A 27,974-nucleotide genomic window follows, 5' to 3' on the forward strand; every position below is an offset into this window, starting at 1 on the left:
CAATACAAATAAATTTTTCAACATGATTTAATAGAATTAAAAGATTGTGATGTGAAAAATAAAATAAAAATAGACCTAAAATAACTTGAAATTTAGTCAAGAAAAATTTAATAATTCTTAATTTAATCAACGCTGATAAGATGAATTGGTGAAAAAAATTCCATATGACCAACCTTACCTAATACGACTAAAAGCTTGTTATTGTTGTATAATTTAATAGAATTATTTGCACAACGTTACTTGTTTGAAAATTACTGTAGTTATAATTATTAAATAAATTAAAGCAAAAATACATACAAAGAACCATAATTCTCACTAAATTGTGGTAAAGATTCTGATCTTGCAAACACACTTTCCCGGCATCCCTATTTAAGCTCAGAAGCAAATCAACCACTGCACATGTTACAAGAAACCCAAGGCAAATTGAAAATTAATTCCTTGTAATCAACATTGCAAACAATAAAAGGTTTTTTTAAAAAAAGAAAAAAAATATATTATAAATGCCCTCTGCACAATTTGCCCTTGCTACCATCAAACTCTGAGCAAACAAAATGAAAATCTAGTGGTTTGCTGGATTGTACATATAATACCAACTCCCTTGGTTTCTGATAAGCAAGCAGCAAAAGTATCAACCAGAAAGCTCGAGTTGAATCCAAGAACCGAAGGAGCTTGGTCCCTTTGCATGATCATGCTAACCGAGTCCGAGTAATTTAAGGTTACAAAATTCTCAGAACTGTTAGGTAGGGGGTTAACTTGGCTCAACCCGGTCTGAAACCACTTCTCCTGAGTGTTCTAATTCTGCATTATTTAGCTTATCCTGCAAAAACAAAGACACGTTAGCTTTAGTTTTTAAATGATTACAAATCCATGCTTAGGATGAGAAGAGGCAAGAATATCCCAAGCTCCCAGCATGCCCATTCAGATCCACCATCATAATTTTCAATATCCCACCAGTTCAAAAAACTATAGTATAGCCAAACCTGCTTTGTTGGTTGGCAAAAATTTGTTGGACAGTGTACACCACTATGAACCAAAGCAATGAAACCCTGACTTCTGAAAACTTGAGCTGAGTTGAGGATGTGCGCGTGTATGTAAGCATCAAGAACATAAATCATCGAAGAGGTATGATGAATCCAAAGAACGACTCTTTTTTGGGTTTTCTACACATATACTTGATATTGACATATTCAACTCCAAAACAAAAAACATATTAACTGTACTAAGGTGGTGTTTGGGAGCATGAATTTCAGGACTAGGATTTAGATTTGTGTGGATCTGGTAGAAACTCACTACATTTTTATACAGGGTAAGAGTATAATTCCATGCTCCCAAATGCACGGTAAGAGTTTTGTTAAGACAAGATCAAAATTTTATTGGGTGAGAAGGAAAGAAACACAGGTTAGGAAAGGGCAGGCCATGCTCTTAAAGGGGGGAAGAAATACAATAAAATTATGAGCACTTGATAAGAAATCCCAATTTCAAAGCCTGTACCTTAATATAACTAGTCATTGAAGTGCCTCATTTGTGGCTAATTCTTCTTGAAAGAAGAAACGATTGAAAATATTTTCTTCATTATTTTGTTCATATGTACAATCAAATATATAATACGATTACCTATTCTAAACAAGGAAACAATTTCATACTGAATAATATCAAATCCCCCATAATTACCCACTTTCCTAATTTGTATATTATTTACAAAGATACTTGGGATTGACATTCTAACACTCCCCCTCAAGTTGGATCATAAATATTAATCATCTCCAACTTGCTAATAAGATCATCAAAGCTCTGTCGTCCCAACCCTTTAATGAGAATATCTGCAGTTTGTTCCTTGGTTGGTACATAAGTCATACATATAATTCCTTCTTCAATTTTTTCTTTGATGAAGTGTCTGTCTATCTCCACATGTTTAGTCCTGTCATGTTGAACTGGATTAAGAGAGATGCTGATAGCTGCCTTATTGTCACTGTAGAGTTTGATAGGAAAGTTCACCGCTACCCGTAATTCCTCCAATAGTTTTCGTAACCACAATCCTTCACATATCCCTTGAGCGACTTGGGCGACTGCCCTAAATTCAGCTTCAGCACTACTACGAGCCACCACATTCTGTTTTTTGCTTCTCCAAGTTACGAGATTTACCCAGACGAATGTACAATATCCTGTGGTGGACCTTCTATCTTCTACTGATCCTGTCCAATCTGCATCTGTAAAGATCTCTACTTCCTTGCTTTCACATTTCTTAAAGAAGAGTCCTCTTCCCGGGGATCCCTTGAGATATCTAAGGATCTTGTATACAGCATCTAAGTGAACTTCCTTTAATGAATGCATGTGTTGACTTACTACACTGACTGCAAATGCAATATCTGGTCTAGTATGTGATAGGTAGATCAGCTTGCCAACCAATCTCTGATACCTCTCTTTTTCTACTGGTTTTCCACAATCTTCAACCCTCTTTACTGTTTCTATCGGGGTTTCGCTGGGTTTGCATCCTAGCATGTCAGTTTCAACTAGGAGGTCGGTAACATACTTTTGCTGAGAGACACTAATTCCCTTTTTCGTTCTTGCCACTTCCATGCCCAAAAAATACCGCATCTGTCCCAAGTCTTTAACTTCAAATTCAGTAGCCAGAACCTTCTTCAATCTCTCCATTTCTACAGTATCATCACCAGTAAGGATTATATCATCAACATATACTATTAGAATTGTTCTCTTACCTCCTTCATACAGTTGGAAGAATAGCGTATGGTCTGATTGCCCTTGCCGATACCCTTGATTCTGTAGTACCTTTGCGAATCTATCGAACCACGCTCTAAGAGATTGTTTGAGGCCATATAACGATTTCTTCAGTTTACACACTCTGTTTTCTTCACCTGTTCTACTGAATCCTAATGGTATAGTCATGTAAACTTTCTCTTCTAATTCTCCATTTAAGAAAGCATTTTTAATATTAAGCTATTGTAGTGGCCAATCTAAATTGGCTGCCAGGGACAAGAGAACCTGAACTGTATTTAAATTTGCCACTGGTGCAAATGTCTCAGTATAGTCAATGTCGTAGGTCTGTGTAAAGCCTTTTGCAACAAGTCTGGTTTTATATCTTTCAACTGTTTCATCAGATTTATATTTCACTGTGAAGACCCATTTACAACCCACTGGCTTCTTCCCTTTCAGTAGATCTGTTAACTTCCAAGTTCCATTTTTTTCTAGGGCTCGCATTTCTTCCATGACTGCCTCTCTCCATTCTGGTATTTCTAGAGCTTCCTGAATGTTTTTTGACATTTTCATCCTATCAAGGTTAGAGACAAATGCACGATATCCTGTAGACAAACTTTTATAAGACATATATTTCGACAAAGGGTATTGAGTACATGACCTGGTTTATTTTTTGATTGCAATAGGTAAGTTGATATCATCAGGTGCAGGATTATCAGAGGAAGACTCAATTACCAGATCGGGATAAGGCAAGGGCTCATGGTTATTCGGAGCCATCACCGGTTCCAATGCTCTTGGTGCCTCAGGTATAAGATTCTCCCTCTCCTTTGTTTTCGGCTTTCTTGAGTAAACCAATATGTCTACGTTGTTTTGCTCTCCTGCATCTCCCCCTGAGGGTAAGTGTTCAGTTGTGTTTGGCAAGTTGGGAAGTAATGCAATGGAAGGCTCAATAGATGGGTCAGGGAATGAAGTAACTGGAGTAACCGCAGATTTAGTAGTAAAAAGATCAAAGAACCGATCTTCACTCCATTTCTCCCCCTGAAGAGAGGGCTTTGGGAAATAAGGAGTGGTTTCAAAGAAGGTGACATCAAGACTAACGAACAATCGTTTTGAGACCGGATCATAGTATTTGTAGCCTTTCCGGGTAGGTGAAAAACCAACGGAATGCACATTTAATGGCACGAGGATCCAATTTATCGCAATGGTGTGCATGGACATGAACAAAAGCAGTACAACCAAAAATTTTTAGTGGGAGACTGGAAGGGAGTCGAGAGGTAGGAAAGTGTTCCTGAAATTTCTGAAGAGGGATGACAAATGAGAGTACCCGACTTGGCATTCAATTAATGACATGTGTGGTTGTTAAGATGGCATCACCCCAAAAATAATGTTTCAAGTGGGTAGTAAACATTAACGCCTGGGCAACTTCAAGTATATGTCTATTTTTTCGTTCAGCAACCCCATTTTGTTGAGGGGTATCCACACAAGAACTTTGATGAACAATCCCATTATCTTGAAGATAAGTTCCCAGGATGGTATTAAAATATTCCGTATCATTATCAGTATGTATGAATCATGGTATGAAAATTGATGAAAATGGAGCGGACTTCAATTTTGTCTTTCAGTAAGTAGACCCAACAAAGACGAGTATGGTCATTCATAAAGGTCACAAACCATTTTGTATTGGTGCAATTTAGGGAACGTGAGGACCCCATACATCACTGTGAAACATAGCAAATGGGCGAGATGATTTGTATATGGACGATGGAAAAGACGTACGACAATGTTTAGCAAGCTCAGATACTTCACATTGAAACTCAGAAGCCATTTTATTTAAACAAAGAGAAGAAAACAAACGTTTTAAATATTGAAAATTTGGGATGACCCATCCGTGAATGCCATAACAAAAGTTCACTATTTCTAGTAGATGCAGAATCACAAATTGCAGTATTACATAGTTCACTCAAACTTGCCTCCTCAAAGTAGTAGAGTCCCTCATACGCTTTAGCAGTGCCAATCGTCTTCCCCGATGATAGGTCCTGAAAAACACAATGAGAGGAAACAAATTTAGCAGAATAATTCGAGTCTTTTGTTAACTGACATTTAGATAACAGATTGCAAGATAAATTGGGGACATGTAAGACCGATTGTAAAGTTAAGGAATCAGATATGCGAATACTTCCGTTTCCAACAACTGGTGAGAGAGAGCCATCTGCAATTTTTACCCTCAAATTCCCGGCATATGGTGAGTAGGATGAAAAATATTGATAAGACCCAGTCATATGATCGGATGCACCCGAATCAATTATCCATGGAGATTTGTAACAAGATGTGGTATTTAAAACTGACAGATAATTACCTCGGTGAGCCAAGGAACCAAAGGAAGACTGACCCGATGTTTGCATTGATGAAATTATCTTATATAACTTATCCAACTGTTCAGGACTGAATGCACTGCTAGACGGGGTATTGTTGTTCTCTCCTTGAGATCTTTCAGTTGATCCGTCAATGCTGGCCTAGTACCCACGATTTTTTTGGTATTGTCTCGGTTTCCAATCTGCCGGTTTTCCATGAATCTCCCAGCAGGTATTTTTTGAATGACCTGTTTTTCGGCAATGTTCGCACCAAAATTTTCCTCTTTGCGGTCGTTGACTAGGTCCCCCTGGGCCTTTTGATACAAGAGCCGAGGCATCCGGCCCAACGTGTCCAATGAGCCCATCTAATTTTTGGGCAGATATAGGTACGGGAAGGTCCAGCCCAGCGGGTTCATTTTGAGGCCGCAGCATCACACGCCTCCTGTTCTCTTCCCTCCTGACCTCTGCGCAGACTTCTCGGGTTGAAGGGAGAGGTCACCGGCAAGGATCCGTCCCCTCGCGTCGTCGAGCTCTCGATTCAGGCCAGTAAGAAACTCGAAGACCCTCTCGTTTTCTAGCCTCCTTCGGTATCGCATGCTATCGCCGGAGCACTCCCACTCCTCGTCGATGCTCAAATCGAGCTCCTGCCATAGATGAGTCATCTCCATGAAATACTCGGTAACACCTCTCTCTCCTTGCCTCATCTGCCACAATCGGGTCTTGATGTCGAAGATTTGTGAGTAGCTTTTGACATCAGAGTATGTCTCACGTACGACTTCCTAGACTTCCTTCGACATTGGCAAGGACAAGTAAATTTTTCCGATTGATGGTTGCATCGAGTTGATGAGCCAAGCTGTGACCATGGAGTTTTCGGACCTCCATCTTTGCAAGGCTACAACGTTGGAAGGGCCTGGTTTCCTCCGCTCACCAGTAAGATAACCCAGCTTCCCTTTTCCCTCAATCACCAATTTCATGGACTGAGCCCATTCACGGAAATTTTTTCCGTTTAGTTTTTCCAATGAGAGTGGAAAGATTGTGTTAGCCAGCCCATTCGAACCCCACCGAACGTAGCCTCTGAGTCACCGGTGATGTTTGCAGAGGGGGTAGAGCCTCTGTTGTTAGCCATCGTTTAGCTAGGTTTAAGAAAACCTAGCTCTGATACCATGAAAGAAGAAACGATTGAAAATATTTTCTTCATTATTTTGTTCATATGTACAATCCAATATATAATACGATTACCTATTCTAAACAAGGAAACAATTTCCTACTGAATAATATCAAATCCCCCATAATTACCCACTTTCCTAATTTGTATATTATTTACAAAGATACTTGGGATTGAGATTCTAACACTTCTTTGCCATGCAAATTTTCATGGACATGCCAAGTCTGATTTCCTTCCTTCCAAGGATAAGCAACATCACACCCACCTTATCTAAAAGGTCCCAGACATAGAACCAACTTCTTCAACTGATAGAGTTGGCAATAGACCACCTCTTTTGATGTTTCTGTCGCCATCTCACTCTCTTTGCCCAATTATAGTATTATTAACACGAACTCACATACAGTCTTTGACTTTGGACAATCACCCTCACTTTCTTCACCTCCCACCCTGCCCAATCCTAACAATAGCCACCAAACCATCCAAGGGCTGAAGAGATGGTATCTAACACAGCACTAGCTCAAGCGCCAAAGCATCAATTGTACAATATATAGAAACACGTTATTGCATGGAATTTGAGATGGAGAGGGGTTCATTCTCAATTATAAGAACATTGCGACAAAAGGGAAAAAACAGAGAAACAGATTTTGTAGACATGCATGTGTACTGAGAGAGAGAGAGAGAGAGAGAACCTTTAATGCTGCATTATCTAGCCTCAATTTTTCTGAATCTTCTGTTAGTTGCTTAATTTCAGACTTGAGGGCCATGTTCTCCGCATTCAGGGATTCATAATTCACCATCAGTGCCTCATTTTCAGCCTGGAAGAAAGAACATGAAATACAGGGATAAACTAGCTCATTGACCGAGGCAAAATGCTCAAACAAACTAAATGCCATGGAAAACTTTTAAGAAACAACAGTACTATTTTATACCTGCTTCCTCAACCTAGACCTCCTAGCAGAATCTCTATTAGCCTGCTTTCTCCTCTCTCGTTTCAACAGCCGTTCATCCTGATGAAATAAACCACAGTGAAAAGAGCATCAATGTGATTATACTTCCATTCATTATTATTCAATTGTCAAATATGACAATATTCCAAAACTTCCAAACTCAACAGGCACTCATAACTAACAAATCAAAAAATTTAAATGAAACAGCACTTCCAACGCTAAATGATCCTGAAAAACAACAAATCTGATACAGCCCAACTGAATTAAGTGAATCCAGAAGTCAACTTTTTCTTAGTCATTAAAAACAAAAAAGGAAAAAAAAAAGAGAGAACAAAAATCTACAAGCACATTCTTGGCCAACTCAGCGCAATAAGAACTAGCTGAATTACATAATAGCCTCTTCAGCACAAAGTTACAAAAAACAGTTAAAATACTGCACCTGCACCCAGGCAGCAGAAGGCAACTCTGCACCAGCATTGGAACCAACATGAGATGCACTCATAGCTGTGCCACAGTTTGAAGGTCTGACTGATTTTTCTGAGACACTGGCAGAAACCACAGCAATATCATAGGTTGCAATTCTTTGCCCTTCAGGAACGGCACAGCCCAGTTGTGTGTCACTGCCTGTTGTACAAATAATTGAGCAAACAAATACTCAGGATACGGATGCCATCAAGTTTTTTCCAACTATACCAGAAACAAGTCCAACAATCCCTATTCCCTTTTCCCCCTTCATGATACTCCACCCAAAAATTAAAAATGTATTATACCTTACCAAACGAAAATTGGAAAGAAATATAGGAAACGTGAGGAGTAAGCATTATTATTTCAAAAAAATTGGATGCTGTAGGCAATGTTTCCTTCCACATTGAACTCAATTGTGCTGCACAAGTCATGCAACACTACATAAATTTTAGGTCAAAGTATAATATATATTTTAAAAGAAAGAAACCAATCATTACCGGTGGATAACATGCCCTTGGAACCACTAGTCCTCAGTGTTTGCTGCACCTAAAAGAAAATGACCACAGCACATATTACTAGTAACTGCATGCCTCTGAATCCCATACTCAAAAAATTTAACAGACAAAAACAAAGAAACAAAGCAGACACCACAACATAGAATTCCTACACCAACGTCTCCATTACTGCCATCGCTGGAACCATCAACGCTTTGTTCCTCACTGCATGAGTTCAAATCCAGAATCAGAAGCTCGCTTTAGTCATGTTCAGAGAAACCACTGTCAGAATACTACACTACTACTAATATTCTTATTATATATAGTGGGAATATATTGAATGAAAACAATTGGATGGCACACAACTTCAAATTATGCATTAAGAGTGTGATGCATGTATACAATTCATTCACCATCTTCTGGAAATGACACAATGATCCCAAAGAAAAATATAAGACAAATAATGTCTTCGTCAACATACCTCAATGTTGCCATATGGACTGACGCACCAGCATCAACCTTGGCACAATCATTGCAAACTGGAACTGCAGGCCTGTCCATGCTTTTCAATTTCTTTGCTAGGTGCTGATCCATTTTTTCAGGCGATTTGGAAGGGACATCTGGGCTTGATGGAGTTGCACCCTGCATCATGATCACTACTATAAGATCCATGTTCCCTCTAAAACTGCCACATACAGCAGAAATAACAACTGCTTCCTATCTTTCCTCCAGCCTCCAGGAATGAAGTATTTCTCTAGATGATATCACATGGTATTCAGACAGATTGAAGTGAAACTGTAGAAAATTCATTAGTAATTCTTCACATAAACATGGACAAGGTTCCATAATCATAGGGATGTGAGCTCTAAATATATGCAATGTGCAGATGTACTAACATAATAATGGCTTGTTTTGGACAGCTTTGAAGAAAAAGTGAATTCACGCTAGAAAGTTTACTTCTACACTAACATGCAAAATTTTGTTTGAGAAGTAATCTTTGATCCAACTTCCACTTTGGAGGAAGCTTCAACCACCAATTTTCCACCTAAAATCAGTTAAAAGGAAATTTCAACTACAAGCACGAAGCATGCAATTTACTAACCAAGCTGTTGAAGGCTGCCTAAAATACTACAAACCACTTTTAACTGAAATCTGTCCCAAACAAATATTAGATATTCTAGGTTTGGGACTTAATCACCAGCAATAAAAACTAGATGTTCTAGGTTTGGAACTTAATCATCAGCTGGATGATGAGGGATTCAGGAACCCACTGCAAGCATGCACCAACCCACAAGGGGATTACACACCTGCAGTGGCTGACCCAAACTAAATTTCAACTTTTATTTGGGGGGATGAATGGAGACATCAGAATCACCACCCCTAGATCCAAGACCGCAGAAAAGGTAGTGCTTGTGTGTGTGTGTGAGAGAGAGAGAGAGAGAGAGGACAAAGAAGCAAATGGTACAGTAGTGGAATCAATCCACATGATTCAGTAATTTTACTATAATTTAAAATTAAATGCATTCACTTAATTTTTTTCCGAAATACTCATTGTTAGACCAGATGGCATCCCAAGATCATTTTGATTTTATTCCTCAAGGATAAATTACTAAAAGTTTAGAAAAATAGAAAAGTTTACAAAAAGAAGAAACACCAGCACATGGCACTCACTTCACCTAGTGAAATTCTTATGGTGGCTTCTAGAAAAGAAGGGAGTAAATAGTAGGTATATAGATGTTATATATATCGTAGGGTAATAACCGTTGTGAGGACTGTAGTTCAAGAATTTAGAAAATTTCCAATTAAAGTATGAATGAAGGGTCTATTTTGAGAAGTGTTTTAAAAAGCAAGGCGTTTTACCCTCCACGAGGCGAGGCGTAAGCCTCAAGGCGTTGAGGCGATGTGGGCCAACAATGTATATCAAGCTTTAACACTCCCCCGCACATGCAGCCCGACAACACGTGGAGAGATAAACAAATAATAAATAACACCATAGAATAGACACGGGCGACAAGACTAGAACCCAAGACCTCCTGTTAACCAGAGCTCTGATACCAAGTTAGAAAGCTCATCCTCAAAACCTAGGTATTAAGGAGAGAGAGCTAAGAGGATCTTATACTAACTTTGGAATTGCTCACAGACGCGATGTGGAATTGGATGCACACCAAAACTCCCCCTCAAGCCCATGGGGGAAAATGAGGCAAGGAGAGCCCATGGGGGAAAATGAGGCGAGGAGTCCAACCCACGGAGGAGCCAAGCAGCCCAAGACCCAGCTCTAATACCAAGTTAGAGAGCTCATCCTCAAAACCTAGGTATTAAGGAGAGAGAGCTAAGAGGATCTTATACTGGCTTTGGAACTGCTCACAGAGACTATGTAGGACTGGACACACACCAACAGTTTCAAACGTGTTGTGCGATTGTAGAATACCTTTAAAATTTAAAGGAAAGTTGCATACGACAGCCATAAGACCAACTATGTCATAAATCAGAATGTTGGTCAACTAAAAAACAACATATCTAAAAAGTAAATGCGCACAAATGAGAATGCTAATGTGGATGAGCAGAGTAATTCTTACACATAAATTAAGGGATGAACACATCTGGGGTATGTAGGCATAGCACCTATAGAAGATAGGATAAGGGAATGGCACTAAAATGGTTCGAACAATTGCAATGTGGGCCAGATAAGTGATGGGCGCTAAAATGTTAGGCATAGTGATTTAGTCAGTATTGAAGGTCATGGGAGAAAAGGGAATAGACCTAGAATACATGGTGACACCTCAATTTTTTAGGATATTGCTCTAAACCACATTGAATGGCTGAAAATGATCCATAGAACCAACCTCACACATGATCTCATAGCATTTTTAAGGATATTCTTATTCTTATTCTTCTACATCAGATGAGTAAACCAAGCATAATCTAGAAGTTTGAAATTTGGAGAATTTTATCACAATGTGCATTTTAACATGTTGCTTCAACAGAGGATATAATTGCAGGGTGTTATAGTCAATGCTCAAGGAAGAGAATAACGCAACTGCTATGTGATCATGCACACACAGTACTATTGGGGGTGGATCTATGAGCAACAATCGCACACTAGAAAAATACACAACCACAATGCAACCCCAGTGTTGGCCTTACAAGGCTTAATCTCTTGTTTTGATGATAACAAATGAAGAAAATGTTTGATGACATTGTGTGTTCAAGTAATGATGTTTTTCAGGCAACTTAAAAGTATGTGATATATCTTGAAGAGATCAAAAAGGGAAGCTCAAAGACATCTGAAGATGGAATGAACTCAAAGCTTCAAGAGAATCATGAAGTTTCAAAGAACAAGAAATGCTTATTTTGTTAGGAAATCTTCATGTAAGTACTTCAAAGTTAAAAATGTCATTATGAATAAATTGAAGCTCATTAGGGGATAAATATAAACTTTGAGATTTTATTTTAATATCCCAAGAAAATATTTTTCAAGAGTAAGAAAGCAAAGAAACCAAATTTCTTTGAAAAAGAAAGAAGGAAAGTAGTTGTGTACTACCCAGGCAACCGAAGATTTTTGCTAAAGAAAATTAAGCAGGCAATGTACCTTTAGGCGCCTAACCCTGTGTCTATAGCCTCCTGAACCTCAGGCTACTAAGGTTGGACTTCAGGCAACCGAAGTATGGCAACGGGCAGATTTTTTAAATCTCTCTTTTTCAAATTTGATTGACTTGCACCCTAATATTTTTAGAAACTTTGAGGGCACTCCAAGGAAACTTGAGGAGCGCGAATGAAAGTGTTTTTGAAGCCTATATATACATGGTTTATGAGAATCAAAAGAGACCAAGCATTGAAAATTCCTTCAAGATATCTTTCACTTAAAGCTCTTGCTATTTTGTTTCTAAGTTCTGAATTGCTGCGAAATTTCTGATAAATCTCTGAGTTTTTACAACTTCTCTGAAGCATACGATTTAAGTTCTTGATCCTCATCAAAGAGAAGTAATCCGGTGATATTCACATAGAGCTTCTTACTTCATTCTTTTTATATTTTGATTTTGGAGTATATTAGTTTCTAAAGTGTACTAATCAGCTCTTTGTGTGAGCATTATTTGTACGTATCTATTTGAATTATTTCTTGTAGATTGACGATTCCAAGGGTTGTTTGGATCGTTGGCTAAGCAAGGAGATATTGCTTAGAGAGGCGAGCTCTAGCCTAGTTAAGGAGTGACCGGACGAGGGGATATCGTTTGGAGAAGGCGGGCTCTAGCCTTAACCAAGGAGTGTTGTAAAGGTTTGTTCCACCCGTCAACAGAACAAGTTTAGTGAATCCTTTGGTGTTTTGCCAAAGGCGAGGACGTAGGTTGGGTATAAGCCGAACCTCGTAAAAATCCCCGTCTCACTCTCTCTTTCCCTATTCTTTATTTTCAGTTTATATACAACTGCGTGGATGTTTTAAATATCTAAATTATACATACTACGCATATTTGGAAATCAAATAAACTTAGAGTCCAATTTTGATTTGAGTTGCGGAAACCGAAAGGGAGTACGTTTGTTACACCATATCTTGCGAAAACCTTACGAGAGTACGTTACTTGGTTAACATCCCAAAGATAAATTTGCCAAGAGTTTATTTGAGTTCCAAATATTTGGGAAAGAGTGGTTTGATTCATTTATACAGGGCTTTACATCAGCAAGCATAAATTCTCATTCACTACAGGGCTTGGTTCAAATTTGGCTAATATCAACAAACAACTATTTTGAGTTTTTATATTAAATAAGTACTGAATACTTTATATCTTGGTTTGGTTGTTTGTTGTTTAACTTGTACTTGGAAAATAAATTGATTGTTTGGCTTGAAGATATTGTTTAATTGATTGGTTGTTTAATTGTGTTATTGATTGGATAAAAGAACTAAGTTCTTGATTGATTAAAGAATTAAACAAATAAGTCAAGAATTGGTTAAAAGAAATAAAGGAAGTTTAAGGTATCTTAAAAGGAATTAAAAGAAATTGAAATTAGAATCCAATTCACCCCCCCTCTTGGGAAGCTATTCCTAATTTCACCCAGATTTATGTGGTTCGATCCAACCTGACCTACATCCACGGAGCACACACAATTTAACTATAAACTGAGAGAATTACAAGGAGGGGGAGGAGCACCTGCTCTCTCTCTCTCTCTCAACACACATTCGCGCAACTCTGCACTCACAACTACTGCAGCACACTTTGCAACTCACCACACATATTTATATATACATGGATGGAGGTGGAAGTCAATAGTAGGTGGCTGAATTTCAACATGGTCGGTAGGGTAGGTGGCCGCCGGTCTCCAACGTCAACGAACGCAGCTGGGTTGGTGCGGCTGCCTACTCCATTACGAGCCACACCCTAACAAATACAGAGATTGAAAGAAGGAATGATGAAGCTCCACTATGTCTTGAATCTAAAGATGAAGAGCCCAGACATCAGCTTTTCTATGTACGCCATTATTACGCTGGATAATAGTTTCCCTCAATATGTTTAGGTTTATTAGAGAAATATATACTTTCCATTTTAGAAAAATATACACTTTCCATTTTTTCAATTCTCTCATGTATATATATACCCTTGTAATCCTTGTAATATACGAGAATCAATAAAGAAAAATTATCTTTTCTCCAAATTTAACATGGCATCAAAGCTAGGTCTTGGGCTGCTTAACTCCTCCATGGGCCGGGCTTCTCGTCGCCTCATTTCCCCCATGGGCTCGAGGGGGAGTATTAATATCTGTTCAGTCCCACATCGTCTCTGTGAGCAGTTCCAAAGTCAGTATAAGATCCTCTTAACTCTCTCCTTAACACCTAAGTTTTAAGGATGAGCTCTCTAACGTGGTATCAGAGCCTAGGGTTTCTTAACCTATTTTTTCTTTTTTTGCCGCTGCCGCCATCAGCCTTCTTCTACTCGGCTTCCGTTTCTGCCGTTGCGATCTGATCAAGCCTCTCATCTTAGTTCGTTGGCCTTCTTCTGCTCGGCTGTCGTTTCTGCCGATGCGATCCGATCAGACCTCTAATCTTAGTCAGTCTCCTCCGCTAGTCTCAGTTGCAGCTCCAGTGTCGTCTCCATTGTTTGCAAATCTCCCGTTTTCTCCAGTTTCCGGCTCGTCTTAGTCACCAGCATACGCTCTCCTCTCTCTCTGAACCCGATTGCGGCTCACCTCTGTTCATCATTCTCCGGCATCTGTTCGTGCTCAGTTCTCAACGGCAACCCCCCCCCCTAAGCTCTCTCAATCTCCGGCGTCGTCTCAGCAGCTTCTTGATTTTCCGACAACTCACGGGCACGCAGTTCTCTCTTGGCTCTCTCTCGTTTCAACTCCGTTTGTCTTCTTCAGCAACTCTCCGCATCTCAGTCCGTCCTCACATCTCTCTATTCAGGTTCTCCCGTCTTCGACTGGTGCATCTCTGACGTTCACGTTCGGTTCGTTGTCAGCTCTCAGTCCCACCTGTCATCTTCATCACTCTCTGGTTCTTCTCCGGTTATCATCGTCTCTTAGCTCTTCGGCATTCGACTGTGGATCTCTGTTTTCTAGCTCTCGTCTCTCCAGTATCTCCGACTCATCTTAGCGTCTCCAATCATCTCTTGTTTCAGCCGTCGTCGTCTTCGACCCTCACAGCAGTCTCGAGTTGCCTTCTCCGACGACATCTCTGCTTGTTGCTCCGACTCCGGCACCATTCTTGTCTTCTAATAAATTTCCAACAGCAAATCCTCAAGCTCACAGCCTCTCTGTTTCTCCGCATCTCCACCTGGAAAAGGCTCCCATGCGGCACTCCAACGGCACCTTCGGCTTCTCTGATTAAACTCGAAGATTATCAAATCGAAGGTTTATATTTTTGGTCATTGCAAAGATCAGGTTTGACTCGATTCAGCAGTTTGATTCATCTAAACTGATCTGACGTTATAGAAGCATCTGATTCTTCAATGGCTACAAATATTGTCACAAATTCTTCAACCTCTTCTGAAATTGCTATCCTTGGTCTCACCAACAAACAATACCGTCAACTCTTGGATCTTTTATCGCTCTTGAACACCAACCACACCAACTCTACCAATTTTGCTGGTAACCTTGCCTCTTGCCATTCTGCTTCTCTTTCTAATACTGAATGGATTGTTGATTCGGGTGCCTCCGATCATATGACTTCAAATTTGTCTTCTCTTGATAATATTCAACTTCTTAATCCACCATGCCCCCATTAAGCTTCCCAATGGTGACATTGTTCTTGTAACTCATACCGACACTATGCGGTTTTCTTCTAATTTCTCTCTTTCTAATGTTCTTTATGTGCCTTCATTTAAATTTAATTTATTGTCATCAGCAAACTTACCACCGATCTCAATTGTGTTGCTGTATTTTTTCCTACCTTTTGTGTCTTTCAGGACCTATCAACGAGGAGGCTGATTGAAACGTGTGAAGTACGGGATGGGCTTTACCACTGTAAACCTCCCTCCGCCTCAATTTTCCACTCTCTGCGTGTTTCTGTCACTGCTCTTTATCACCGACGTCTTGGTCACATTTCTATTTCATATATTCTAAAAACTTTAAATATTTCTTCTTCTCATTTGCCTTGTGATGTTTGTGCTAGAGCAAAGCACACTCATTTACCTTTTTCTTTGAACACAAATAAGAGCAACTTTTGTTTTAATCGGATTTTTTGTGATACATGGGGTGGTTATTCTACAGCTTCACTTTCTGGTGCACATTATTTTTTAACAATCGTGGATGACTACTCGCATGCTACATGGGTCTATCTTATGCGCATGAAATCTGATACGTTCACTTGCCTTAAGCACATGCGCACTAATAAATGTCGAGAATTTCTATTCACTCCACTTCAAACCTTTTTCCATGATCAAGACATTTTTCATAAACGCACATGTGTGGATTCACCTCAACAGAATGGTGTTGCCGAGCATAAATATTGTCATCTTCTTAATGTGGCTCGGTGTTTACGTTTTCAAGCTATTCTTCCCATATCTTTTTCGGGTGAATGCATTTTCACAGCCACTTATTTAATTAACTGCACTCCTCCACCCAGTCTCAATCATAAGTCCCCTTATGAACTTCTTTTTCAGAAACCACCGTCATATACACACTTGCGAGTGTTTGGGTGCTTGTGTTATGCCCAAACTGCTCGTCAACATCGCGATAAATTCTCTTCTCGTGCTTTTCGATGTATTTTCTTAGGTTATCCTGCTCATCATAAGGCTTATCATGTCTACGATCTTGAAAACAAAAAAAATTTCATCTCCCGTGATGTCACTTTTGAAGAAAATGTTTTTCCCTATTATCTCATCTCTCCAACTCCTACATCTTCTCCAATCCTTCTTCTTCTTATTCCTGTTATACATCCTTCTTACACTTTACCTCCTCCACCAACCACACCTAACCCTAGCCCCTCATCTCTCACTCCTTCTCCCTTGGTCTCCTCCCCAACACCCCCACCCTCACCCCCTTCCCCATCACCCCCTCCACCCACCTCTTCACGGCCCAAACGAGCTGTCACACATCCCTCTTACTTGGCTGATTATATCTGCCCTACTTTACCAAAGTCCTCCATGGCTTCACAAGTTTCAAGATGTTCCTCAGGTACGATTCATTGTCTCTCCTCTTTTTTATCTTATCATCATTTCTCTAATCAACATTTGGCTTTTCTTTCTGTCAATCCCAACATCCCAAACCCACCTCTTATTCTCAGGTTGTGCTGCATCCACATTGGCATGATGCCATGGCTTCTGAAATCCAAACCTTAGAAACCAATAATACATGGATTCTTCAACACCTTCCACCTGGAAAAAAACCAATTGACTGTAAATGGGTGTTCAAAACAAAACTTCAAGCCGATGGATCCATAAAGCAACAGAAAGCTCGCTTGGTGGCCAAGAGCTACACTCAGGTAGAAGGTTTGGATTATCATGACACTTTTACTCTTGTTGCTAAACTCGTTACTGTTAGGTGTGTTCTTGCAGTGGCTGCAGCTCAGAATTGGCATCTCCTTCAATTGGACGTTAACAACGCTTTTCTCCATGGTGACCTCTATGAGGAGGTTTATATGCTCCCTCGACCAGGTTATTGCAAACAGGGGGAGACTTGTGTTTGTCATCTTCAAAAATCCCTTTATGGTCTTAAGCAAGCCTCTCGCAAATGGTTCTCTAAATTATCTTCTGTTTTACTTGCTACAGGTTTCATCCAATCTCAGGCCGATCATTCTCTTTTCACCCATTCTCGAGGTCAGTTTTTTACTCTCATACTTGTTTATGTTAATGACATTCTCATGACAAGTAATGATCTCTCTGATATTAGCACTTTCAAAGTCATGCTTGCTCAGAAATCCAAACTAAAGGATCTTGGCAAATTGAAATATTTCCTTGGCCTCGTAGTTGCTCGCTCTCCCACTAGCATATTTCTTAATCAATGAAAATATGCTCTTGACATCCTCACTGATAGCAGTCATCTTAGTAATTGTCCTGCCCACTTTCTCATGGAACAAAATCTCAAGCCCAATAATATTGATGGTGATCTTCTCTCCGATCCAAGCTCGTTTCGGCGACTCGTTGGACGTTTGATATATCTCACCATCACTCGTCCCGACATTGTATTTCCGGTCAACATTCTCAGTCAATTTATGCACCAACCTAGACGACCATATTATGATGTTGTTGTACGTGTTCTTCAAAACATTAAGACTTCTCCAGGACAAGGCTTATTTTTTCCTACTGCCAACACTCTTCAAGTCTCAGCCTATTCTGATTCGGATTGGGCTAATTGTCCCCTCACTCACCGCTCCACCACTGGTTTTTTCATTCAGTGGGGCACTAGTCCGATTTCCTAGCGCACTAAGAAAGAAGCTACAGTGTCTCGCTCCTCCGCCGAAGCTGAGTACCGTGCACTTGCTCCCACTACTTGTGAACTTACATGACTCAATACTCTTTTAAATGATCTTGGAGTACCGCATTCTCAACCTATGCTCTTATATTGTGACAACCAAGCGGCTCTTCACAGTGCCCAGAATCCAATTTTCCACAAACGTACAAAACATATAGAAGTCGATTGTCATATTGTTCATGAAAAGTTACGGGCTGGCCTCTTTTTCACTAAGCATATTCCTACCCACAGTCAGTTTGTCGATATCTTCACCAAAGCTTTGGGTCGTGAACATTTCCAAGACTTATCATACAAGTTGGGCATTACGGATCTTCATGCTCCAACTTGAGGGGGAGTATTAGAGAAATATATATACTTTCCATCTTAGAAAAATATACACTTTCCATTTTTTCAATTCTCTCATGTATATATATACCCTTGTAATCCTTGTAATATATGAGAATCAATAGAGAAAAATTATCTTTTCTCCAAATTTAACAACGTTCAAATTGGGATTTCCCAACCCGATCATAATCAGGTGGGCTAAAAAACTACTTCAATTTGCAAAATTCAAAACATGCAAAATCTAGTTCTGAGGTTCACAGCAGGAATGTGACTGGGAATGCTCTTAGAAGCATTAGGGGTGATACTAGCTAATAGGTGCTTTCTGTGTGAAGAGTCTAGGGAAATGCTAACCACATTTTTTGCTGCATGGCACTTTAGCTCAAAAAATTGGAGCCTGATCTGGCAATAGCTTAAGATTTCTTAGCGGATGCAACTAAATAATCCTTCTTTCCTTCTCAACTGAAAGCTAAGGGACTGTAATCAGAAGCTAGAAATGTGTGGAAGATGGGACTCTGCCTGTTTTGGAACATTTGAACATGAAGGAAGAGAAGGGCTTTTGAAGGAGTGGAGTGGTTTCTCTAGAAAAAAATATGTCAATGTGAATACTCTATCCTTTCGAAGTTCTAGAAACTTTATACCAGACCTCACGTCTCCATTTGGCTTTTCTGAATTGTAATCCTTGCTTTTTGGTGCAGCTGTATATGAGCTTGGCACCCTTTTGTCGACACTTTCAATTTTCCCTATCAAAAATGAGGGTCAAATGTAGTAATTACTACTACTAGGAACCCAAACAATGGTACAAATCTATTCAGGAAGCCATTACCTTTATGAATGGATACCTCCCTAGATAAGGCGACAAAAGGCCAAAAACACTCTTTATTCAATTCATGCTTTTATAATCCAAACTAAACTACATGACGTACGATAAAATTTGATTTCTCATTACTGCAAAAAGGGGGTGTAACTTGGTACCCCACATTAATTGCATGTTAATCATTTTAAGTGGTCTAAGTGTCTGGAATATTAAGTTTGGTTGTGAGCGGAATTCAATTTCAATATTTCTTGAATTCTTTTTAAATATGTACATCCCAATCTTACAATATATAATACAAACAAAGACTCTAAACAAGGAAACAATCTCCCTACAAAATAATACACAATTTTCTACATTTACTCACTTTCCTAATTTACTCAATATTGTCAAGGATACTCGGGATTTCAACACTCCCCCTCAAGTTGGATCATAGATATTAATCATATCCAACTTGCCAATGAAATCGTCAAAATTCTGTCATGCTAACCCTTTAGTAAAGATATCTGCAGTTTGTTCCTTGGTAGGTACACAAGTCATACAGATGATTCCTTCTTCAACCTTCTCTTTGATAAAATGTTGGTCCACTTCCACATGTTTAGTCCTATCATGTTGAACTGGATTGAGAGAGATACTGATGACTGCTTTGTTGTCACAATAGAGTTTGATAGGAAATTTCACCGAAACTTGTAGCTCTTCCAAGAGTTTCCATAACCATAGTCCTTCACATATCCCTTGTGCAACTACTCTGAATTTAGCTTCAGGGCTACTTCGAGCCACCACATTTTGTTTTTTGCTCCTCTACGTTACCAAATTTCCCCATACAAAGGTGCAATATCCAGTGGTTGACCTTCTATCTTCTGCCGATCCTGCCCAATCCGCATCTGTGAAGATTTCCACTTCCTTGCTTTCACATTTTTTTAAAAAGAGTCCCTTGCCTAAAGAACCCTTGAGGTATCTGAGGATCTTATACACAGCATCTAGATGAGTCTTTTTCGGTGAATGCATGTGTTGACTTACAACACTTACCGCAAATGTTATGTCGGGTCTAGTGTGCGATAAGTAAATTAGTTTACCAAATAATCTCTGATACCTTTCTCTTTCAATTGGTATTCCACATTCTTCGACCCTCTTTACTGCTTCAATCAGGGTTTCACTAGATTTGCATCCAAGCATGCCAGTTTCGGTTAGAAGATCAAGGATATACTTTCGCTAGGAGACACTGATACGTTTCTTTGATCTAGCAATTTCCATTCCCAAGAAGTATCACATTTGTCCCAGGTCTTTAACTTCAAATTTAGCAGCTAGGACTTTCTTTAATCTTTCCATCTCCACTATACTATCTCCAGTTAGAATATATCATCAACATATACTATTAGAATTGTTTTCTTACCATTTTTAGACTGTTTGAAGAACATAGTGTGATCTGATTGCCCTTGTCGATATCCCTAATTTTTAATTACCTTTGCAAATTTGTCAAACCATGCTCTGGGGGATTGCTTGAATCCATACAAGGACTTCTTGAGTTTGCATACTCTATTTTCTTCACCTTTCTTATTGAATCCTGGTGGTATAGTCATGTAGACTTCTTCTTCTAGCTCACCATTTAGAAATGCATTCTTAATGTTTAGTTGTTGTAATGGCCAATCTAAGTTAGCTGCTAAAGACAGGAGTACCCGAACTGTGTTTAGTTTTGCCACTGGTGCAAATGTCTCCATGTAGTCAATGTCGTAAGTCTGTGAAAATTCTTTTGCAACGAGTCTGGCTTTATATCGTTCAACTGTCCCATCAACTCTATATTTCACTATGAAAACTCATTTGCAGCCAACTGGTTTCTTTCCACTTGACAGGTTCATAACATTCCAAGTTTCAATTTTTTCGAGAGCCCACATTTCTTCCACAACGGCTTCCCTCCATTCAGGACTTTCCAAAGCTTCCTAAATATCTTTTGGAATTTTAATCCTGTCAAGGTTAGAGGTAAAAGTACGATACCCTGTAGATAGAGTTTTATAGGACATGTATTTTGACCAAGGATATAGAGTACATGACCTAGTTTGTTTTCTGATTGCAATGGGTAAATTTATGTCATTAGGTGTAGACTTATCAGAAGAAAGCTCATGATCATTGATTACCTGATCAGGACTGAGCGTCAACTCATGGTTGCTCAGAGCTATCATCGGTTCCAACTCTTTTGGCGCCTCAGGTATGAGATTCTCCCTGTGCTTTGTTTTTGGCTTTCTAGAGTAAACTAGTATTTCCTTTTGTTTTTCTACATCTCACCCTGAGTTTGAGTGATCATTTGTATATTGTAGGTCAGAACATGCAATGGGAGACGCAATAGATGGGTCAAGGAATGAAGCAATGGGAGACTCATTAGATGGCACAGATTTAGTAGCAAAGAAATCAAAGAACCGATCTTCACTACACTTCCCCCCCTGAAGAGAGGGCTTCTGGAAATAAGGAGTGGTTTCAAAAAAAGTGACATCAAGACTAACAAACATTTTTTTGGAGACTAGGTCATAACATTTGTAGCCTTTCTGGGTAGGAGAGTAACCAATAAAGACAAATTTAACGACACGAGGTTCCAATTTATCTCGATTGTGAGCATGTACATGAACAAATGCAGTACATCCAAAGATTTTCAGAGGAAGACTGGAGTGGAGTCGAGAGTAGGAAAATATTCCTGGAATTTCTGGAGATGAGTTATAAAGGAAAGAACTCGACTCGGCATTCGATTAATGAGATGTGTAGCTGTTAAGATAGCATCACCCCAAAAATAGTTCTTCATATTTGTAGTGAACATCAATGCCCGAGCTACTTCAAGTATATGTCTGTTTTTTCGTTCAGCGATCACATTTTGTTGAGGGGTATCCACACAAGAACTCTGATGTACAATTCCACTTTCTTGAAGATAATTTCCTAGAATATCATTAAAATATTCTACACCATTATCAGTGCGTAGAATTTGAATGCGAGTTTGAAATTGTGTTTGAATCATGGAGTGAAAACTAACAAAAATAGACCGGACTTCAGTTTTATCTTTCAACAAGTAGACCCAACAAATACAAGTATGATCATCAATAAAGGTAACAAACCATTTGTATGAGTACGATTGGGGGAGCGTGAGGGTCCCCCACAAATCACTATGAATCATAGTGAATGGGTGGGATGGTTTGTATGCGGATTTTGGGAAAGAATTACGCTGGTGTTTTGCAAGCTCACAAACTTCACATTGAAAATCAAAAGACATTTTATTTAAACAAATAGAAGGAAATAAACCTCTTAAATATTGAAAATTTGGGTGACCCATCCTAGAATGCCATAACAAAAGTTCCCTATCTCTAGAAATAGATGCAGAATCACAAATTGCAGTATTACATTGTTCACTCGTATTTGCCTCCTTAAAGTAGTAGAGTCTCTCACACATCTTAACATTGCCAATCATCTTCCCCGATGATAGGTCCTGGAAAACACAATGAGATAAAACAAATTTAGCAGAGCAATTGGAATCTTTTGTCAACTGGCTAATGGATAACAAGTTGCAAGATAGCTTAGGAACATGTAGGACAAATTTTAAAAGTTATAGAATCAGATATGCGAATACTTCCTTTGCCAGCAACAGGTGATAGAGATCCATCTGCAATTTTTACCTTCAGATTTCCAGTATATGGTGAATAGAATGAGAACAATTGATAGGAGTCAGTCATATGATCAAATGCACCCGAGTCAATTATCCATGGTGAAGTGTAATGGGATATAGTATTTAGGGCTGACAAAAAATTACCTCAGTGAGCTAGAGAACTAGTGGAAGACTGACCTGATGTTTGAATTGAGGAAAACATTTTATATAGCTAATCCAACTGCTCAGGACTGAATACACCACTTGGAGTGGTATTATTGGTTTTTTCACCTTGTGATTTTTCAGTTGAACTGTCAATAGTAGCCTATACCCACGATTTTTTTGATATTGTCTCGGCTTCCAATTTGCAGGTTTTCCATGAATCTCCCAGCAGGTATCTTTTGAATGACCTGGCTTTCGAAAGTGCTCGCACCATATTTTACCTTTTTGTGATCTTTGCCCAAATCCTGCAGGGCCTTTTGATATAAGGGCCGAGACGTCAGGCCCATTGGGATTCGGCCCATTCCCATTTGTACTCAGATTTTGGACGGACAGGTCTGGCCCGATATGATCTCCTTAGGGCCTCATCATCACTCGTCTCCTGCTCTCCTCCCTCCTTACCTCGGCGAATACTTCTTGGGTTAAAGGCAGAGGTCACCGGCCGAGGATTGGTCCCCGCACATCGTCCAGATCTCAATCGAGGCCAGCCAAGAATTCGAAGACCCGTTCGTTTTCGAGCCTCCTCCTGTATCGTGTGCTGTCGCCGGAGCACTCCCATTCCTCTTCGATGCTCAGATCGAGCTTCTGCCAAAGATGGGTCATCTCCATGAAATACTCCATGACATCTCTATCACCTTGCCTCATATGCCACAACCTGGTTTTGATTTCAAAGATTTGCAAATAACTCTCGACATCAGAGTAGGTTTCACGAACGGCGTCCCAGACATCCTTCGCCGTAGGCAAGAACAGGTAGATTTTTCCGATCGCCGGCTTCATCAAGTTGACAAGCCAAGTCGTGACCATGGAGTTTTTGGACCTCCATTTTTGCAAGGCGACAGAATCGGTAGGGTCTGGTCTCCTCTGTTCGCCGGTAAGGTAACCCAGTTTCCCTTTTCCTTCAATCACCAATTTTATAGATTGAGCCCATTCGCGGAAGTTTTTTCCGTTCAATTTCTCCACTAAGAGTGGAAAGGCCGTATTGTCCAGCCCATTCAAACCCCCAGCAGATGTAGCCTCCGAATCCCCGTCGGGTTTTCCAGAAGAGGTCGACCCTCTACTGGTGCTACTAGCCATCGTTAGCTAAGGTTGAGAAACCCTAGCTCTGATACCAAGTGAGCGGAATTCAATTTCAATATTTCTTAAATTATTTTTAAATATGTACATCCCAATCTTACAATATATAATACAAACAAAGACTCTAAACAAGGAAACAATCTCCCTACAGAATAATACACAATTTTCTACATTTACTCACTTTGCTAATTTACTCAATATTGTCAAGGATACTCGGGATTTCAACACTGGCAACATGTTGTTATCATTTCATATATGCCATGGGGTTTGAGATGAGTGATTTCCAGTTGTAAATTTGTAATCAAATAGCAACCCACATAGACATCACATGATCTAAGTGATGAAGAAAAAGTTTCATCAATATTAATATCATTTTGCAAGAAGTGATCTTTATAACAGATTATCATTTACAAGTCTACAACCACCCACAAAGGTTTCAAAAGCATAGACTTACAGGAAGAAATGCAGAATGAGCATAAAGACCTCCATGCGAGTAGATTGTTGTGTAGGGCACACCATAGGGTTGCATCAGTGGCTGAGGCAGTGATATGTCAAAGAATAAGTCTATTATACTATTATATACTCTAATTGGTAATATGGCTCCTAGTCAGGCACTCAGGCCCATAGAGTTGCAAGAAGAAAGAGGGAAAAAATGGGAAAGCAGATGACACCAATGGATCTTTAAAATAAATAACAAATACCTGAGGTGCTGCCCACGCATACGGGTGAGGAACTTGACCAGCCGGGACTACAGGATTGAAATTCTGGGTTGGTGGTGGTAAAGGGATTCCAGGACCATAACATGCCTAAAGATACAGTAGATTGGTTGAATCATAAAAAAATTTCATGGAATTGAATATACAATTATTCTGAAGATTGAAAGGCACAAATTGTAATAATGCTCAAAAAAGAATGGATGGTGTAATATGAAAAGAAAAAACCTGAACTGCTGCCCAGTCAGGATAGATGTGGATGTTGATATGTTCCTACAAACACAGACTGGCCAAGTTTAGGAATTAATCTTGAAAACTTAACCAGACAGGAAAAAAAAAATAAAAAGGAACTCTCTCTCCAAAACAACATCCATGAACCAAATTCAGGGCCTACACTCCAGAGCATGTTATATGACAATACATTGTGCAGTGATTAATAAAGAGCAAATGGCACTCTAAAATTATTGAAGATGTGACTTTCTAACCGTTCATCTGGAAAGTTTGAAAATAAAAATTCTGTAATTGTATTCTACAACTAATGACCATCGTGTCAGCATCATAAATATAATTTTGTTTCGTAAAGTGTCTCACAAACTATCTCATATATATTGCTCCACATATATAATGTTTCTTATTTTATGTGCTGGATCTACATATTGTTAAGTCATCTATTACAAACCCAAGGTTATGCTAATTCCCATTATAAATTATGAGCCACTGGACAACTGTGATTTATGCGTAATATGTTTCAAAAAATTAATTCATTTTTTATTTTTGTCTATTTCTATAATTTTTTTTTTTTTTCTAAATTAAACAAAAATATTATAAGATGTTAAAAACTGGACAACAAATAAAAAACCACGGGTATTTATGAACAAATTATGAGTTAGTTATGAAAATTTATGTCATAGATATAAGTAGGTATAGATATTAGATACGTAGCATTTTCTTATTTGCCAATAATTTTTCTATTTAATTACTGTTTTACGGGGATATTTTGGGAATAAAAGAAGTGGACACCAAAGTGGGCCTCTGGACTACCAGGCTCCCCAATTTCAAGGGTAAGGGGAGGACCGTCATAGTGTATGCAGCCTTACCCCTGCTCGTAAGCAGAGAGGTTGTTTCCTCGGACTTGAACCTGTGACCAATTGGTCAAAAACGGAGCAACCTTACCATTGATCTAAGGCCCTTTGAATATGTAATATATTAGGAAAGTTGGTACTTTACATATACTGCAACACACGGAACAAGTGGGGAACAGCAAACCTTTCTGGTTGGAGATCCTTTCTCAGATTTAATAGTCTTGTCTTCACTTTTGCCCATGGTCATGTTCCAAAATGAGTCATCAGCCAGGGAGCCAATGCCGGATCAAAATGTTAGGTATTCTGTTTTCTCCCTTTTTCCTTTGAAAGCGATGAAAAGACTGGATCAGCATCAGTGGAACCAAGCAAACCTAGAATAAACATTTGAGTTCTAGCCGCAAGTAAAAAAAGATGTGGGCTACATGATCCTACATAGAGTTCTTCTATGGGTGAGCCTGCCAAACACATTTAGGCTCCTAAGTCAGTGGCCTCACTAACAGAAGACACGTCATTGAGATAGAGTTCCCAAATGAAAAACAAGTTTACCTGCTGAAATAGATAAGCAATCACATTCAAACAAAAATCAACTCCATAAATATAGAGTAGGTTTGGATTAAATTTCCAAAAGCAGCCACCTTAATTCAAACACAGTTATTTCACATCTATACTTTAAATATTTTTTCCATATCTTTAACGTTACAATTAACTGAAGAAGTTTGTTGAAGTTCATCGAAGACAGAGTAAAAACAGAGTTGAGCAGAGTAGTGGGCCACTCAAGCTCAGCCTGAGAAACTAGGCAGATTAAAAAATAAAACCGAGATTGGCTCATTTATACCATTGACAAGCTCAAAAGAGCTTCTACCCAAACCAATCTCAAACCTAGCTTGAGAAAAACTTAATTTTATATATAGAAAAAGTTAATTGTCATACTAAGAAAAACTATCACACTCAGATTGAGCACAAAAATTCATGAGCTCAAAGGTGTGATTGAGCTTCGCACATATGTTCACAAACAATACTCCAAACAGGATCTAAATGCTTGAGCCAAGCTCAGATAGCTTGGTTTGTTTTGAAGCCCTAAATGGGAGCATGGGATAAGATCAAGTCTTCCAATAACTTGCATGAAATAATTCCACGGTGGTAATGCTAGAGTTTCCAAGATATGTCCAGCCAAAATAACAGTATAAGTTGAATTTATGTATTGGCTTTAAATTTTCACAACCCATTAATGTAATGGTTGTTTTGTTATACTTAAATTTAAAGTTCAAAACACCATATTGGAGCTTAAACCTACATGCAGTTTCAACAATAGAAACACAAGCTTTAAAAATCAACTTGAAGTTCATCAGTTAATGAGGACAACGTGCACTAAACAAGACATATGTATCTGAGAGTTGCAGCCATCTATTCTTTTGCGTCCATTGGAATTTTTTTTAAGAAGACTAATGGATTTTTCATCCTCCAGGACCACCACCTTTAAAAATCAACTTGAAGTTCATCATTGCTTCAGAAAAAATGTATTTATTGAATGCTACGAAGCTCTGAAGAAGTTTCATTTCGACCTCTCGACGCTCGTAAAAGCAACTTGGCTCACGCAATTGGTCCCACATTGTTCTGAAACCGCACAAAACCGAGAACAACAATCAAGGTAAAACAAAAATCAAAGACACAGTTTACGAGGACTCCAGAAATCTTCATAATCCGGACACTTTCAACCTCCAGTAGCACATTCAATAACCTACTCAAATACTCCAAAGATCAATAAAAACAAGCATTATACAACATAGTAGCATACCTTCAACAAACTAAGGAGAAAAACCGTCTCGAAACACCACAGAACTCGCAATATATGATCACAGAAACCCTAACCCTACGGCTTTCTCCATTTCGACAGTCCCTCTCGCACCCTCCCTTCGCTCGCACGCCTGCTCTGAAATTTGTTTTCTCGGGAATCAGTGGAGAAGAGTGCGCAGAAGAGAGAGAGAGAGAGAGAGAGAGTACGAAAAGTGAAACGGCGCCAAAAGATCGGCCACGTCACGCGACGCGTGTTCCTCCACAGTACGGCGTGGATCACGGTTCTGTTTTTATAGATTTAATTTGT

At 39.2% G+C, this 27,974-nt stretch overlaps 1 protein-coding gene across 5 annotated transcripts; it reads right to left on the bottom strand.

The window, feature by feature from the left end:
• Positions 1-407: 407 nt before the first annotated feature.
• Positions 408-27,930, bottom strand: LOC131158430 (common plant regulatory factor 1-like). 5 transcript variants are annotated; one of them, XM_058113293.1, is made up of 14 exons: positions 27,669-27,930; positions 26,058-26,194; positions 25,020-25,064; positions 24,780-24,884; positions 24,533-24,613; positions 8,616-8,776; positions 8,308-8,359; positions 8,138-8,186; positions 7,951-8,058; positions 7,615-7,799; positions 7,158-7,235; positions 6,918-7,043; positions 4,683-4,748; positions 408-817 (listed from the first exon to the last, which is right to left on the bottom strand). In XM_058113293.1, the coding sequence occupies exons 2-14, from the start codon at positions 26,118-26,120 to the stop codon at positions 749-751; spliced, it is 1,188 nt and encodes a 395-aa protein (XP_057969276.1). In that variant the 5' UTR covers positions 26,121-26,194; positions 27,669-27,930; the 3' UTR covers positions 408-748. The 5 variants fall into 5 exon arrangements, with proteins under 5 accessions (XP_057969276.1, XP_057969277.1, XP_057969278.1 ...); XM_058113294.1 differs by having other exon boundaries at positions 26,058-27,487; XM_058113295.1 differs by lacking the exon at positions 4,683-4,748.
• Between the last annotated feature and the right edge of the window lie 44 nt (positions 27,931-27,974).

Source organism: Malania oleifera, chromosome 6 (assembly GCF_029873635.1).
Source record: "Malania oleifera isolate guangnan ecotype guangnan chromosome 6, ASM2987363v1, whole genome shotgun sequence".
In the NCBI taxonomy this organism is placed as follows: domain Eukaryota; kingdom Viridiplantae; phylum Streptophyta; class Magnoliopsida; order Santalales; family Ximeniaceae; genus Malania; species Malania oleifera.